Source organism: Alligator mississippiensis, chromosome 6 (genome assembly GCF_030867095.1).
Source record: "Alligator mississippiensis isolate rAllMis1 chromosome 6, rAllMis1, whole genome shotgun sequence".
Classification (NCBI taxonomy): Eukaryota; Metazoa; Chordata; order Crocodylia; family Alligatoridae; genus Alligator; species Alligator mississippiensis.
The window spans coordinates 93,156,330-93,171,807 of NC_081829.1; the positions used below are offsets into that span (position 1 = coordinate 93,156,330).

At 42.3% G+C, this 15,478-nt stretch overlaps 1 protein-coding gene across 26 annotated transcripts in view; it reads right to left on the reverse strand.

Moving 5' to 3' along the window:
* TCF7L2 (transcription factor 7 like 2) overlaps positions 1 to 12,750 on the reverse strand; it is a 201,947-nt gene extending 189,197 nt beyond the window's left edge. For 6 of the 26 annotated variants that reach the window (XM_059730153.1, XM_059730158.1, XM_059730157.1 and 3 more), the window contains exons 1-3: positions 11,696 to 12,743; positions 11,495 to 11,561; positions 11,169 to 11,293 (exon numbers count right to left, since the gene is read on the reverse strand). In XM_059730153.1, coding sequence (XP_059586136.1) covers positions 11,169 to 11,293; positions 11,495 to 11,561; positions 11,696 to 11,884 — 381 coding nt within the window. In that variant the 5' untranslated portion in view covers positions 11,885 to 12,743. Of the gene's footprint in view, positions 1 to 11,168; positions 11,294 to 11,494; positions 11,562 to 11,695 lie in introns of all 26 variants that reach the window. The other 20 variants (XM_059730155.1, XM_059730147.1, XM_059730175.1 and 17 more) reach the window with 6 other exon arrangements.
* Positions 12,751 to 15,478: the final 2,728 nt, after the last annotated feature.

Consider the following 15,478-nt stretch of genomic DNA (forward strand, 5'->3'; position numbering starts at 1 on the left):
CCTGGACTGAGCCCTTTAGACATGGATGCAAGACAAAACAGCCACTGTTATGATTTTTTAAAAGTTAGGCTTGTTCGCAAGATCCAACCTCAGGCTGTCTCTGGGCCAGATCCTTCTCCCAAAGAGGCCTGGCAAAACTCTAGCCAGCTTCACTACCGCAGGATTGACCCAACACTGGCAAGGGGATAAAATGTAAATGGTCTACCTCTGTAATCTTAATTCATGCAAACAGCCCTTGCTGCCACATGTTAATTTAAAACCAATAGGACATTTGAGGAGTGAGGATGCGATCTAAAATGCTGTATATTTACTGAGAAAAAAAGTGTTTTTATTTTCCTAAAAACATAGCAAAAAACAAATGTCACCGAGTTTCATTCTAGTAGTGAATTAGAATACAAATAAAAGAAAGCAAAAATGTCTGCAATGATCAATGGGGGGGGGGAGGGAAAAAAAATCAACTCGTTCACATAAAACAAGGACAATTTAATGATGAGTAGTTGAAAATGTGGCCACACACACACTCCTTCATATACACATACATGCACAGAAGCAGTTCATCAAAAGTGAATCAGAGGGAGAAAGATGAATTTGAACCTTTTATCCCCTGTCCTTTATAAAGGCTGCCACTCAGTAAACGGAGATTGCTCTAATTACTGTGACAATCCCGCACCCCGTTCAAACAACTTTTGTGTTCTGGACAGGTTTCTCTGCGAGTTTGAAATTCTTGGCCTGAGAACCACTCTCGTCTAAAAGAGGTTTCTCGTTCCAAGCACAGAATGCAACACTAACAACTTGTCCCTCTTTTCAGCTCGTTTCATTCTCCTTTTTTCCAATTGCCCGATTCAGAGCTTAATGGAAACTTGTCGAGGCTTTTCTTCCCACAAACCCTGTAGAGCCCCAAGGCAGTCTGTGCAAGGAAGTAACCACAGGAATCTCATGTTGTCAATTAAATTTGAACGGACACCTGATAACCAAAAGTATATGCAGTAGAATAATATATATCACATACATATACAAAGATGTGCGCATGTAACCAGCCAGATAATCACATTATGAATACATTATTGAAGCTGTGGATATCCCAAAATTCCATTTTCAATCAACCGGCTCCACTTTTGTTCTAGTTTACATAGACAACAGATTTAAAAAAAAAAAAAGAAAAAAAGTATTGAACTGAAATACAAAGCATGCTTAACTGCAGCAAGTGAGCAAGTGGCTTTCAATGCAAAAATATACTAAAAATAAACATGCAAATTAGGCATTCTTTGATGGTCTGTGGATTACGAAGATCTTTATCTGCATGAAGGCAAAATATTCTCTGTAATGAGGTTTGTTCTGGGGTTTGGCTTTTTTTTTTTTTTTTATGCAGCTACTTCTTAGCTATTACCAAAGTTATTTTCTTGACTAGCTCCTATAAAAGGCTTTATTGCTCTCAAACCCTTCTCGTTCTTGCATAAGTGCATGCAAATTTTAAGCTACTTTATCCAAAAGGGGTGGGGGGGGGGGGTGGGCAGAGCAACAGAAGGGACAGAGGTAAACTTGAAGGGCTTAGTTTTAAAAATAAAAACCAAACCCGAGTAACTTGGCAGCCAGAGGCAGAGCCATAAACTCATTCATCTAGCAGTGACACAGAGAAAAGAATCTCTTCTCCCCTTCCCAAAGACAACAGAAAAGATAGCCAGGTCAGCTGCCATCTTACTCTTCTGAGATAATCATTCAAAAATCACAGTTCTCATAGGCACTTTATACCAGTGAACATTATACTATTAAAAAGGACATTTCAGTAGGTGTTGGTTGAGGCTGCAAGTTGACCAACGCAACTGTTCAAATGCAAGTGCCAGACCATGTCTCTACCAGTAAAGTGACTTGGGTATGAATTAAATCAATCAAGTTTAAAGCTGATTAAATCAAGGGAGAGGAAATTGCTGAATAGACGTGCTCTAAGACTAGCTTTACCTTTGTTGATATTGGTTCACTGCTGACTGGAGTTAAACCAATTTAAGGAAGCGTTGCGATTAGTTTAAGAGGTGACTTCGTTAGGGAAACGTGCCAGTTTAAAATTAGGTGCTTTGTCTCTAGTATAGGAAGGGCCAGAGCATTAAGCAATTGATCTGAAACTGCCTGTAGAGTCCCCTGGGAGCTTGGATGGACTGGAGAGAACAGGCCACCCTTTCTGTGGCTGTTTGCGTTGCTTAAAATGGAAAGACGTTAGTTTGTTTCTAAGATATCAACATGTACAACGCTACATGCCAAAAAAGTGATATAACTGGCAATATTTTTGGTCTGATCCATTTTTGGAGAATTCCTTTTGTTTCGGCAGGTCTGCTATAGGGCATCACCATGGCATTTAAAAGCGGAAGTGGATTTTGTTTTATACCAGAGGCACTCAAAAGAGCTTTCCAAAGCAGCAAGTTAGATGCTGGCAGTGGAGGAGCTGTGTAGTCAAATATGGCATCCGTTACCCATTCACCAGTCCTTCCCACAGAGCCTTTGGCATTCAACCCTGTTTTACCGAGTGGGGAAAACAGATAGCCAGGGCACCAGAATGATCCCTTTCCGATTTCAATTAAATTGCCATGGGATCTTTTGCATCCACGTGGACCGTCATCTAAGAAGTTGCTTTAAATGTCTGACCATATGCCTGCAAGAATGCAGCACCCTATGCATCTAACAAGAAAGAGAAACTATCCACAGATCTCCTCTCCTCTCATCTTTGCACTTCCTTGAGCAAACAGCAAAAACATTTTAACAACACAAACATTTTTCCCCCTTGCCAAGTCCTACTTGTCCCATATAATTTCTGTCATTCATTTTGCTTTGCTGAAACCAGCAGCGTGCGAGTCAGAGAACAATCATTAACTTTTACAACTTCCATACAAATCCGCCTACTCACATTGGAAAAGCAGTATTGACATGCAACAGCGTCAAACACAGTCTGCATCCTCCAAACCTCGTGAACTAGGAGTTTTGGATGTAAAACTGTGGCACAATCAGCCCTTATTTAAATTTAAGCAGGGGATTTTTTGTGGGGTTGTTTTGTGTTTTTTTTAGAGTAATGAAGTCGGTAACAGGAGCTATAGAAAGGGTAAATTGATACCTTATCACTATAGGCAAGTTTGGTGTAGGTGAAGGAGCCATTAGAGTCAGATGCAAAGCCTTTTGAAATCAATGGGAGCATTTCCAGTCACTTTAGTGGTCCTTGAATCAGGACCAGGGAACATAAGCTTCATAATAATATGAGACTGATGTTTGTTCTCTTTATTCAAAAGCAAATGTCAGGCATGAAGATGCGCCTTGAAAGTGTTGCTAAAGTTGGAGGAGACCCTGATTGAATAAACCCTATGATGTCCCCATTATTTCTCCAAGACATCTTTACCACACTAGGTCTCATTAAAAAGTTGGGGCAGCAACACTTTAAAGTCTCCCATAATTATTAATTAATTTAGGAACAGCTATATAGCACTCCTCATAATGAATTAATTTGTATTAATATGGCCATCATGTGCGTTTCCATAGGAAACCCATTGTTATTCAGCACTACTTAAAACACATCAAGTAAAATGGTACCCTTTTTATTTAGTTGAAGGAAATTTAAAATAAATAGATTCAAACAAAATTACTAATATCTTTAATGCATCATAATTGGCACAGCAAGCAGAAACCCAGTTATCTCCTCGGTAAATATTTATAGCGTCACTCTTTCCCATTCATTCTGCATTTTCTTCGAGAATCTCGCTGTACCCTACATCTGCAATTCATTGACTTTACAATTTACCACATGTTGAGATGGAGAGGTCTCAGCTCCATTTGAATCACTGCACAAATATGCAAGTGATTTATCGTTTTAAAACTGAAGACTGCAAAAGAACGACTCCACTTTTCCTGAACATTACTCCTTCTGGCAGACCATGAACAATTACAGTTCGTACTAATTAAGCTCTGTAAATGTGCTGTGCCCTGCTAATGCCTACCAGGCCTCGAATTTAGTTTTGCGAAGCCAAACTTTAGCTAGCAACTTAACTCATTCGGCACAGCCCAGTTGCCTGCCTATGACCCCAAGAAGAATAAAGGCTGCCATTTTAAAACTATTCAATAAGAGGACGAACAAAAGAAGAAAAAAAAAATACAACAGACTGAACTGCCCACAAGGAATCAGATGGAAGCAGGGAAAGGGCGAAGTATCTTGGGAAATAAAAGAACATCATTGTTGCCAACCTGTTAAAAAGGTACTACCACACCACTTTTTTAATGTGGTGTTAAGGGATTCACATTGATCCCTGGAGGCTAATAAGCTACAGCATTCCGCTGATTAGGAAAATGCATAAAACCTTCACCTAAATGGCCTGCACATTTATTTTGGAGGCAAGTCGAGAATGACAGCCACTCATATTTGTACAAATCGGGATTTATGCGCTTTGTAGAAGAGAACCATATGGGAGAGTCGGGGGAGACTTCTCCTCTCCCCACCCCTGTCTGTTTGCCCCTTCAATTAGTAGCTGGGATCTGAGCGTGGCAGTACAGGAATAGTGAAATCAAGAAACTGGTAAAGGAAATGAGAGCTGGAGTTATACCTAGGCATATCCGATTCCCCATGTTTGCACACACACACACAAGCCTAGCCTGCACAAGTACAGACACCTCCAGCCTAGAGAGAAGCACTACCATTGTGACGGTCTGTTCTTAAAAAGCCTGTTTAATCAAGAGCGAGCTGAGAGAAGCAATGTCTTTCCCTGGGCCCCCAAGACTTTCCTGACACTTAAGAGTCAATCCCTAGATCCCCAGCATCCCCTTCGAACGTCCATTCAAATATATGGCCTTTTTTTCCAAGTTTCGAAGAGATCTCCTTGCACTTTAAACATTCTTTCCTAGTCATTCAACGACTCCCCCTGGATCCTCTAACACTCCCCCCGGATACCAATTTTCTTCTCCTCAACGCATTTTCCCCTCTACCTCCACAACACACACTTTTCACCCCACCAACCCAGATTTTTCCTTTTTGGAGAGTACAAGACTTTTTCCAACCAACTGTTGTAGACATTGCTACTTTTGGAACAAACTGCTATGCACGGTTTTGCTTTTTCAGGAAAAGTTCCCCCCCCCCAAAAGTCAGGCTAATGCACACATTTCCAAAATGAATTCAACTTGCACATTTCTGTTGGCGTGTGGTATTTTTCCCAGCTCAGTGGTACATCAATAAATTAAATGGCAGTTCCAGGTATCCGGTTTCCTTAAGTATTCTGGGAAATATTTGGTGGGGTTGGTGTCTAGATGCAGTGTACAATGCTGTCAATGTATCCAGAAGGGGCATAGGCTATAGTATTTTTTGGGGTGGTTTGCACCGTGTAGAACTGCTCTCGACGTTTTTCAGTAGTGCAAGTGTTAATTATAAAGCTTAATATCCTGCGCCAAAGCACAAACACACCAGCAGTTAAGAGGAGGGGGGCAATATTCTTAGCTTTTGGGGGTTTTCCTGATTTCCATCTCTTCCCCCACTCCCCATCTCTCATTGCTTATAATTAGTGAAAGAAATTTGACCCACTGCCAGTGTCTGTGGACCTTGGATATTATAAGGCCAGCGTGGCGTCAAATATCTTAACATTCATAAGTGTTATAGGCTGTAAATAAACCCTGTGGATTTATGACCCTGTGCTGCCTGCCAGCAAATGACTGTGGCACATTTCTTTCAGCAGACCTGTCGAGGTGCAAGTTTGCCTTTGGTTGTAAAATTAACCATTTCCTTCACAAATGTGCCCAATTACAAGGCAAAGTTAAAGCTTACTTGCATCTTTGCAATAATTCAATAGCTAAGGAAATGCACGCACACCACTCGAAATTTCTCCCTTATGCACACCGCAAACAAAAGTTCCCACAACAGATAGGAGGGTGGGAGTGATAATAGATCCAATTTCACCTACCAACCCTGAAAAAGAAAATTATATCTACTATATTTGCAAATGTTTTGGGCAACTCTTAAGATGGGCGGGGGAGAAAGAGGGCTGGGGAAAGCAGCATATAATTTCTTGCCTGCTCTAGCGTCTGAAGAAGAATCTTTTCCCTTCCCCCAATATTACTTCCTGTGTAGGAGAGCATTTGCTAAATCCAGGTTGTCTCATGCTTAACTGCCAATATAATCCAACTTCCACATAACTCCCAGACAGCTGGGAAAAGGTCCTCAGAGTTTTAGTCATGGTACAGAAACACACGTCCACACAAAAAATCTGCAGCTGTCCTTTCTCTACACCACATTTTTAATCTGATTTTGGGGCCCAGTATTGAAAGCCTGACAAAACTGAAATACTTCTACCTACATCCTGGCTGACAGGGTCAAATGAAAACTATGTCATTTATTTTCTCCTTCACCTGACAAATCGACATACATTTTTGTGCTTAAACAAAAAAAACAAAAAACAAAAAAAGTGGTTGGCAAGAAGGGGTGGGGGGGGGGTGCAAAAATAGCATTTAATGTATGAATGCATTCAAAACCTGGAAAGGCATCTACTGTAATTTTTTAAAGTACAAATCAGCCACTGGTGTGCCTATTAAAATGTTCAATTTCCAAAGCAAATATTATTTTTAATGAAGTGCAGTACTGCAATTATCCTGTACACTCAAGTAACAGTACTGCATTATATTGTTTTGCAAGGTTCCAGAAACACGAAACTTTGCTGTAACTATTTTTCATAGTCCCCCAAGAGAAGCTGACTGCCCAACCATTTCAAGAAAATGCTGCATGTTCTCTATAATGAAACCTTATCACAGAAATTTGGGATCCTTTACAGAAATGAAGTTAACAGAACCCAGACTCCTTGCCGGTGTAGCAGAGTGATTCACCTACTTAAACCATTCCGAAGTTTCACAATATGATTGATGCCAGAGGATCCTAAATTCTTATTTAATAGCTTGTTTCTATACCCAAAAAGTATATTAAAAGCATGTCTACTAAGGGGTGGGGGGGGGAAGGCGGGGGAGAAATAAAAGAAAGAATGAATAATGCACTTCACTGAAAAGCCATGCATCTTAGAGCACTAAAGTGCTGACATATTAAGTTATATCTACATTATTAAACTAGTTGGTGGATGCTAATACTATAATCCATATTGCAGACATTAAACCTCAACCATAAAGATTAGCAAAGAATTAATGCTGTCGAATCGAGGCTAAAATTTAACGTGCTGGCCCTAAATATTTCTAAAGGAGATGAAAAACAATTAGCATAAATACCAAAGAAGGGCAAGAACACCTGTTCTTTTTCAGTGCGATAAGCATTTTATTGTTCTCTATTTAGAATGTAATGACCTGTGTAATTACAGTAATATTACATTGTATTGCAGGGGCTTGGAATGTCACACTTTGAAAAGTGTTGTCAAAACAATTGGAGGGAGGAAAGAAAAAAAAAAGAAAGGGACCACCATTAACCCTTCACACTCCACTATCTACCTCTTTTGTATTAGAAAGGATTATGTTGTTTGATTCAGGAGATAAAGAGAAACATCCATTTTCCAAGTCAATTTAAAAAAAAAAAAAAAAAGTTTCTTTTCCTGAACATAAAACCTTAGCAAGGGGGCGACTCTCGTATTTAGGTATTCCAAACATGCCATCTTCAGCTTGGAATACAAGCTTATTTGTGCAATCGGGGAACAAATTCTCGCTTGGAAAACAAACACTTTAGAGCAAAGAAGATGCAACAGCATAGAAAATTAGAAAGACCTGGCAAACGGTTCTCAACAACAAAAATATTTCTATCTGCTGGGTGAAACCATTAACCATACTCTAAATTTAGAGATGGGAATAAAATACACTATTTCTCCCTTTTTTTAAATTCGGAACTGAAAAATAATTTCCTTTATGATCCCTAATAGGCAGACACCACAGTCCTTCTGCCAGTGTATCTGACAGAGCTTCGCAGCTACGTTACTTCAGGACTATTTGACTAGATCTCTAGTTAATACAGATCTAGTCTTAAAAGCCATTCGCGTTATTCTACAAAGGCAAAATTAACATTATGCAGAAAATCTTTATCTTTTAAAGTAAAATTATTACTATCAAGCTTTCTGGAGTCTTTGGCAATTAAAGCACTATTCTTGAAATAATGCATTATTCATCATAAGCAGATTTAACGATACTTGGTAATTCTTTATATCCCTACAACAGAAAAGAAAACACTGTTCCTGGGAGTTTGCCCTTCCCAGAACAAACAGCTGCAGGTACATTTGCAAGTAACAAGAATTCTTCTAAACCCAATCCAAAAACAAGACAAAGGGACTAAAAAGAGGGGAGGAAATTAAATCAGGGGGGAACCCCCCCCATACACACACAAGCCTCCGGATGCCACAGAAGAAAAAAAAGGGAGGGGGGAAATGATGCCTATATCTGTATCACCTTTTACAGTCTTAGAACTTAAATATTGCAGCACAGGAAAATCGACACAGTGCACATTTTCTCTTAATTCCAATTAATAATCATGCACAATGTTCGATACCTTTCCAAGTGGTGTTAAAAACCAGGAAGGGTGGGGGGAGGAACTAGCTTGTCTGAGATGCAAAGCTAGGATGTCAAGAATACACCTAGAACAGCATGACAGACAGCAATTTATCCCGCTTAATCTTTATACTATTCTGCTTTCAGGCCTAAATGATGAACTTCATTTTTTCCAGCCTTTATTATGTTCCAAGCAAACATGTATATATACAGAATGTAGGGAGGGGGGGGAAGGTTAATAAGATATTAAAGGGTTTGTGGAGCTTGAATGTGCAAATAACAAAATAGCCTATTGAGTGTGGAAATATCCTTCTAGCATCCATCTGATAACACTACAAGGCCACCTGCTATATCAGCAATAAAATAACATGTAATCTTTTATACAGAACCTTTAATTCATACAAATACAACATTCCTATGGAGGTTTTTTTTTTTTTTAAATGGGGGCAGGGGGGTCCAAAGTAAGAAAAGAATATTTCCATTAAAAGGTAACAAGTGAATGATCCCTATCTTTTTACTCCACAGCAAGAGAAGCATGGCAAATAAGTGTAACAAGGAACTGAGTCTTATGTTTAAAAAAAACCCAACAACATATATATATTACAACTCCCCCAGAAATATAGCAGAGCTGTTCCTTCAGTGGACCTACTCTTGGAATACTGCTATGCATTTTAAATATGGGGAAATTATTTTAAAGAGAGTCATAATTTGGAACAGTTATTTTGGAACGGAACGTTTGGCTCTCTTCAATCTAAGGTTGCAAGATTTGGAATTTAAAACATGCATATGTGGACTCACGTTCAGTGCAAAATATAATGCATTCAGCCTCTGATCCCCCCCCACACACACACACCCTGCTCATTACAGTTACAAACTGCAGTCACCCCTCTTCTAGTGTCCAAGACATCACAGACCTTGAAAAGCAGTCTTAAAAAGATAACCAAAATAAACCAACACTGCCACATCCTTCAAGATGGGAAAAGCCAGAAAAAAACACCATTATTTCATATTCCCATTCCTGCAGATTTGCTAATCTGAGCCTCCACTGTCGCTTTACTGAGTGCAAACAAACCTGACCTGATGTTTAATATTTTAATGCTTTAAAACACTTGTAGATCTGAGATACTGAAGTCGCCCAAGACTTAAGCCATTAGTACAGATCCTACGTCTCCTGAACAGTAGATCTATTCTTGCAAATTGCTCTCTCGTGTTACCGCAGGAGAAGGGGGAAAAAAAAAGTGCGTAAACAGACACATGGTGATGGGTAGTGGACCCACAGATTGTAAAGCCCCTAAAAGATACAGAAGGACAACGCTGAGCAAGCGCATACAAAACACTTCTTAGCATTTTGTACTCCCCACGGATTGAACATTCATAATTAAAAAAAAAGAAAGGTTCATCTTGATGTGTGTTTTGTCGGAGCAGACAACACAGTATAGGATACCGCACAACATCGAAAGAGAAGAAGAGACTAACTAAGCTTCTCCCCCCCCCATCATACCCCAAAGTTGAACAGATCCCCACTGCCTGTGCTACACACACACACACACGCACATGCACACCCCATCTACTCTGCCCGTGCTGCCCAGCAAATCTAATCTTTCATCCACGCTCCCATCTCAAAAGGGGGGGAAATTTCAGCAGAATCCCTGCTTTTAAGATCTGCTTTCAAGTGGAGAGTTGTTGGTTTGTATTCTTAAGATGATAATTTCTGCTTTTATGTATATATATATATATATATATATATATATATATAAAAAAAAAATCAATTCGACCCTGTGCTCCAACTCCTGGCGGGACTTAGCTAAGTAGCACCCCCCCAGCCAAGAAAGAAGGACTTCAGGTGCCCCTGGGAAACATTTGAAAAAGCAGGGCGTCATTTAGATCAGGCAAAGATGGGCTATTTCTGCAAGCTCGGCTTGGGATCGCTGATCCTTCTCCTTTTAAAGAAAAGAACCTGGACTGCTGCTTTGCAATGAAATGTCAATACCTTCCTGCTCCCCCCTCCCCCCAACCCCCCCAAAAAGTGGAAATAAACTTCAGGCACCACATTTCCCCTGCACAAATTGCTGAACCCAAGACAAGTGAAAGGCCAAAGACAGCTTGAATGAACCAAAAATAAATAAATAAAAATAAAAACACAACAAAAAACCCCCCAAAAAACAAAACAAAAAGTTCCTTGTTTTGATAAACCGAAAGAAGGAACAAAGTCTCACTGAAGCTAAGACAGTCCATCAGCTACCCAGGGAGCTTTCTGCAGCAAGGGAAGGGTTAAGGGGGAGGAAAGGAGGAGGAAAAAAAAAAGTGTGTGTGTGTGTGTGTTGCGGGGGAGGGGGAAAAAGAAACCGAGTGTGCACTGGAGAGGGCAGGAGAAAACATCCCCCCCACCCCGGCCAACAAATAGTTTGGTGGAAAATCAGGCGCTGAGATTCAGCTGATGGGAAAAGAAAGCCCCCAGCCCGGGAGGGAAGGAGGGAGGGAGGGAGCCCGGCTGCGGGCAGAGCCGCGGGGAGGGAGGCAGGAAGATGGCGAAGGGCAACCCGGCCCGTTGTGCAAAGTTTGGAAAAGTTTCTGGCCGTGCCAGGGGCATGCTGAGGGGGGGGAAGGAAACGTGCCATCCTCACCGCCCCCCTCCGGGAAGGGACAGGAGAAGGAAGCACAAAACAAGACACAAAAAAGCAGGCACTTACTGTTCTTGCAGTCGGAGACAGCGACCCATTGGGGAGGTACGGGCTGGTCAGGTCGGGGATCATGATGAAGGGATAACCGGGGTAGGGTGGGCCCTTAAACAACCCTCCATCTTGCCTTTTCGCAGCTAACATGGCGGGGGGAAGAGAGAGGGAGACAGAGGGGCAAAGCGGGGAGAGAAACAAAACTTTCGTGAGCGAGGGGCCCGCAGCCCCGGGGCCGCCGCGCCGCGCACCGCACCGCACCGCACCGCACCGCGCTGCCGGGCCGGGCCGGGCCGGGCCGCGCCGCGCCGCGCCGCGCCGGGGGAGCGGGGGTGGCTACTCACCTTCTTCCAAACTTTCCCGGGATTTCTCTCGGAAAGTTTCGGAGCGAGGCGGGGGCCGCCTCTCCGCCTTGCGGGGTCGGGAAGGGGAGAGAGAAAAAGGAAACGCGCCGAGTTACAAGGTGGCAACAAACAAGTTTGCAAAGTGGCAACAAACAAACCACCCGCCGAGCCGAGCCGAGCCCCGCCGAGCCGGCCGCTCACCTCCGAGTCCGAGGAGCTGTTCTGATTCGTTTCGGACTCGTTGACCAGCGAGGACTTGACGTCCGCTAAATCCCTCTCGGCCGAGGAGTTCTCCGAGATCTTCTCCTCCTGCTCCCCTTCGTCTTTGAAAGAGATCAGTTCATCGTTGGCCCCCAGATCGTCCCCTCCGCCGCCGTTCAGCTGAGGCATCTTCCTCCGGGCTCACCCCACCAGCAGCAATTTTGCAAAGAGGGAGAGGGGCGGGGGGGGGAAGGGAGGGAGGGAGGGAGGGGAGGGGAAAAGGGGGAAGGAGGGGAAAAAAAGAAAAAAGAAAAAAAAAAAAAGGAAGAAAGCAAAAAAAGAAAAAAAAAGAAATAATAAAAGCGAGGGAAGGGGGGGAAAGTTTGCACCCCCCCCCAAAAAAAAACCACCAAAAAACACACCAAAAAAAAAAGAAGAAAGTCCAAGGTGAAAGTTTGCAAGGGGGGTGGGGGGGGTCTCCCTTCTCTCCTCCTGGGGAGGGGAACGGAGGGAGGAGGAGGAGGAGGAGGGGGAGAGAAATGTTTCTTCTTGGCTCCTTTGGCACCAGTGACTTTGGGCTCCTTCCTCCTGGATTGGCTTTCTCTCTGGCTTTTCTTTTCTTCCCGGGAGCGCAGCAGCGTGCAGCCAACAAAATAAAATAAAAATAGGGAGTGAGGGGGGGGGGGGGAGGAGGAGGAAAAACAAATTTTTAAAAAAACAATAAAATAAAATAAAGCAACAAAAAAAATTGCAAAAAAAAAAAAAAAGAGGGGGGAGGGGAGTTGCAAAAAAAAAAAAAAAAAAAAAAATCTCTCTCTTTCTCTGTCCCCGACAAACAAAAACCAAACAAGAAGTCAGCTGGGCAAGGGGGGCAGCCGCAGATATAGGGAGCCGGTGCCGCTCGGATTTGAGTGAGTTGAAGTTAGACTGAGAGCTTTTCAGTTCAAAGGCGGCGCTGATTGACAGCTAGAAAAAGGGGCTCGAGATCCGGAGGAACGGAGAAGTCTGGGATCCGGGATTATTGACAGGGAGAGAGAGACACACTAGGCACTTAATGAGATGCGGGAGGGGGCGGGGGCTCCCCGGTGACGTGTGCATAAATAAACAGGTTTGGGGAAAGAGGGAGGAGGAGGAGGAGGAGGAGAAGGAGGGTGGGGGAAGTGGAGAAACTAACAATGATCCTTTTTGGCAAGAGAGGGAGAGGGAGAAGGGAGACAATGCCAGGGGGACCCAGCACTTGCAGGGGAGTGACCCAAAGAAAAACAGATCACATGCAAGGAAAGGGGGAGGAAAAAAAATATTAAAAAAAAAAAAAAAGCCAATTTCACTGTCTTCTAAAAGTAAATTTGTGCTGGAGGAAGAAGAGGGGTGGAAATCAGGAGTTGGGGGGGGGAAACAACAAACCAAAACACTGCCCCGGCGCTTGCTGTTTGCAAAACACTAACTTTTCTGGAGTGGAGAATATTAAACTGAACCTCCCCGTGCCTGCGAGCAGCCCAGCTTCCCTGCAAGGGGTTTTACAGCCTCATCCTTTCTGTGTGTGTGCTCATTTCTGGTTTCTTTTTAAACCGTTACTATATAGCTATAGTTTTTTTCTTTGGGAAGAAACTGCAATATATAATATTATAATATTATAAAACCTGCCCCTCCCCAGTGCTGGATTCTTGCCTTTATGATTCTCCTCCTGGCTGGAAGTGCAACCAGATCACTCCTTAGTGGTGAGACACCTCCACAATTATTTTAGGCTTAGGGATAGCATTAGGCATAACATTATTTTATCTACCCCCCTAAGGAGGAGAGGAAAAAAATGGGAGGAGAAGGAAGATGACTGGGAAGTGGTGGAGGCGGGGGAGACTGGAGGACTTTGACTTTAGAGGTGAAAAGTTTTGGTGGTGCTGGTCACAGCGTTGCACCAGGCAAATGAAATAAAAAGCGGTGCCATAAATGCCACCAAAGCATCAGTTCCACTGAATGGTCCCCAAACCCGCCCGCAAATGAGTTCCCCAACGTAGATTTTGGGGCTGGGGAAAACTGACAGCACACAACCTAAGGAAAGGTCTGCCAAGATTGGAGACAGCTTCTTTTTTTTTTGGAAAGTCACTGGCCGGAGATGAGGATCAGCCCAGCAACAAAATGGGGAGCAGAATAATGCAGAGGCAAGAACTGCCATCTGGTACCCGAATATAGCTGCTGGAGAGAGAGGAGGAAAACAAATTGATCTTGTAGCAGTGACAAATTGTAACAATGGCCGAGTCAATTGGGAACTTTAACATGGACAAGGAACAAAGCGGGGAAGGGGGGTGAGGAGGAGAGAGACAGTAAATTCAATGGGAATTAGTAAATTGCCTAATGGAAATGGTGTTAGGAAGCAAGGAGCCCGCTGTATTAAATAATCCAAACATTCCCCAAGAAATCTAACCTGCTGCTCATACTAAGGGCCATTCAGCACATAGGGTTTCCAAAACAAAGCCAATTTGTCATGCAATATTTAGAGAGTTTGGGGGTTGCAGCTAAACTGTCTTCTATAAAAAGAATAATAAAAATAATAGTAGAGAGATCGACAAGGCTAACAGGAATTCTCAGGCATTAAAAAGTTCACATGGAAATTTGCATACTAAAGGGAAAGATGCAGACAAAACAGAAATAAAAAAAAAAATCACTGCAACTTACAACTTTAATATTAATCAGTAAAGCAGAAATAGAGTGAAAGGAAGCATGAAAAGAAGTAAAACAAATGTGTACATTTAATCAGACAGGATTGCATAGGACACAAAGAACAGGGCTAATTAGTCTCAGCAGGTAGGGACTAACCTTCAGACTTCATAAATAAATAAGTCTGTGAACAATGTCTAAGTGGGAATATGGAGACAGAAAAGGGATTATTTCAAGACACCAAGTAAAAACATGAAGAATGAAATACTTCACTGTTAAATCAATGCACAAATGGATTTAACAGTTTCTTTTTCTTCTGGTCTTTTGACTAACTTGCTTTTACTTTTTGACATTTTGCAAACAGCTATGGTTGGGCACACACTTCCCAACTGTCCCCGGCTCTGTACTGGACTGCATTTGCAAACTGTTTACTTGCAGTGTGGCACATTAACAAATATATACTCAGTTTGGTGTGCCTTTTGATTTTTTTTTAATTCCTTTATACCCTGGTATGATAGGAGATTAGAAACAACAAGCATGCTCAACTCCCATTTACTTTCTAGGACCAGGTGTTGTAACTGAACAAAAATATATTTACTATGCATAGCTCTATATAAAGATGCATTTTGTGCTCTGTTATGCCTTTTTAACCCACGTATTTCTGTAACAGTGTTACGCTATCATTTTTATCATTACTAGCAAAAGATCAACAGTATGGTGGGGGGTCTGGATGTGGAGGGAAGACAGTTTCTGCTCCAAGGGATTTGCAAAGGATGGGCCTGATCCTTACATGTAAATAATATCAATACTCTGCTGGGTAATGTTACTCAAGTGGGTAAGATCAAACCCTACCTTGGGAGGTCCAGATCCTGTATCAGAGTTGTAGCTCCTGACCCCAGGATGATCTATCTCCCCCTACACAGCAGGAACTTGCCCCTAAACAGGGGTGCAAGGAAGTTATAAAGCTGCAGAAATCTGCTGTATGGAGTTCAAGACTGGGCCTCAGCTATTTACTATGCATTTTCTAGGTGACCCTTGATGATCCTTTCAAGTTTACATTTTTAAAATACTCCAACTCTTGTCATTATTTATTAAAATGACAAACTATACGCAAGGATCCCAACAACACTT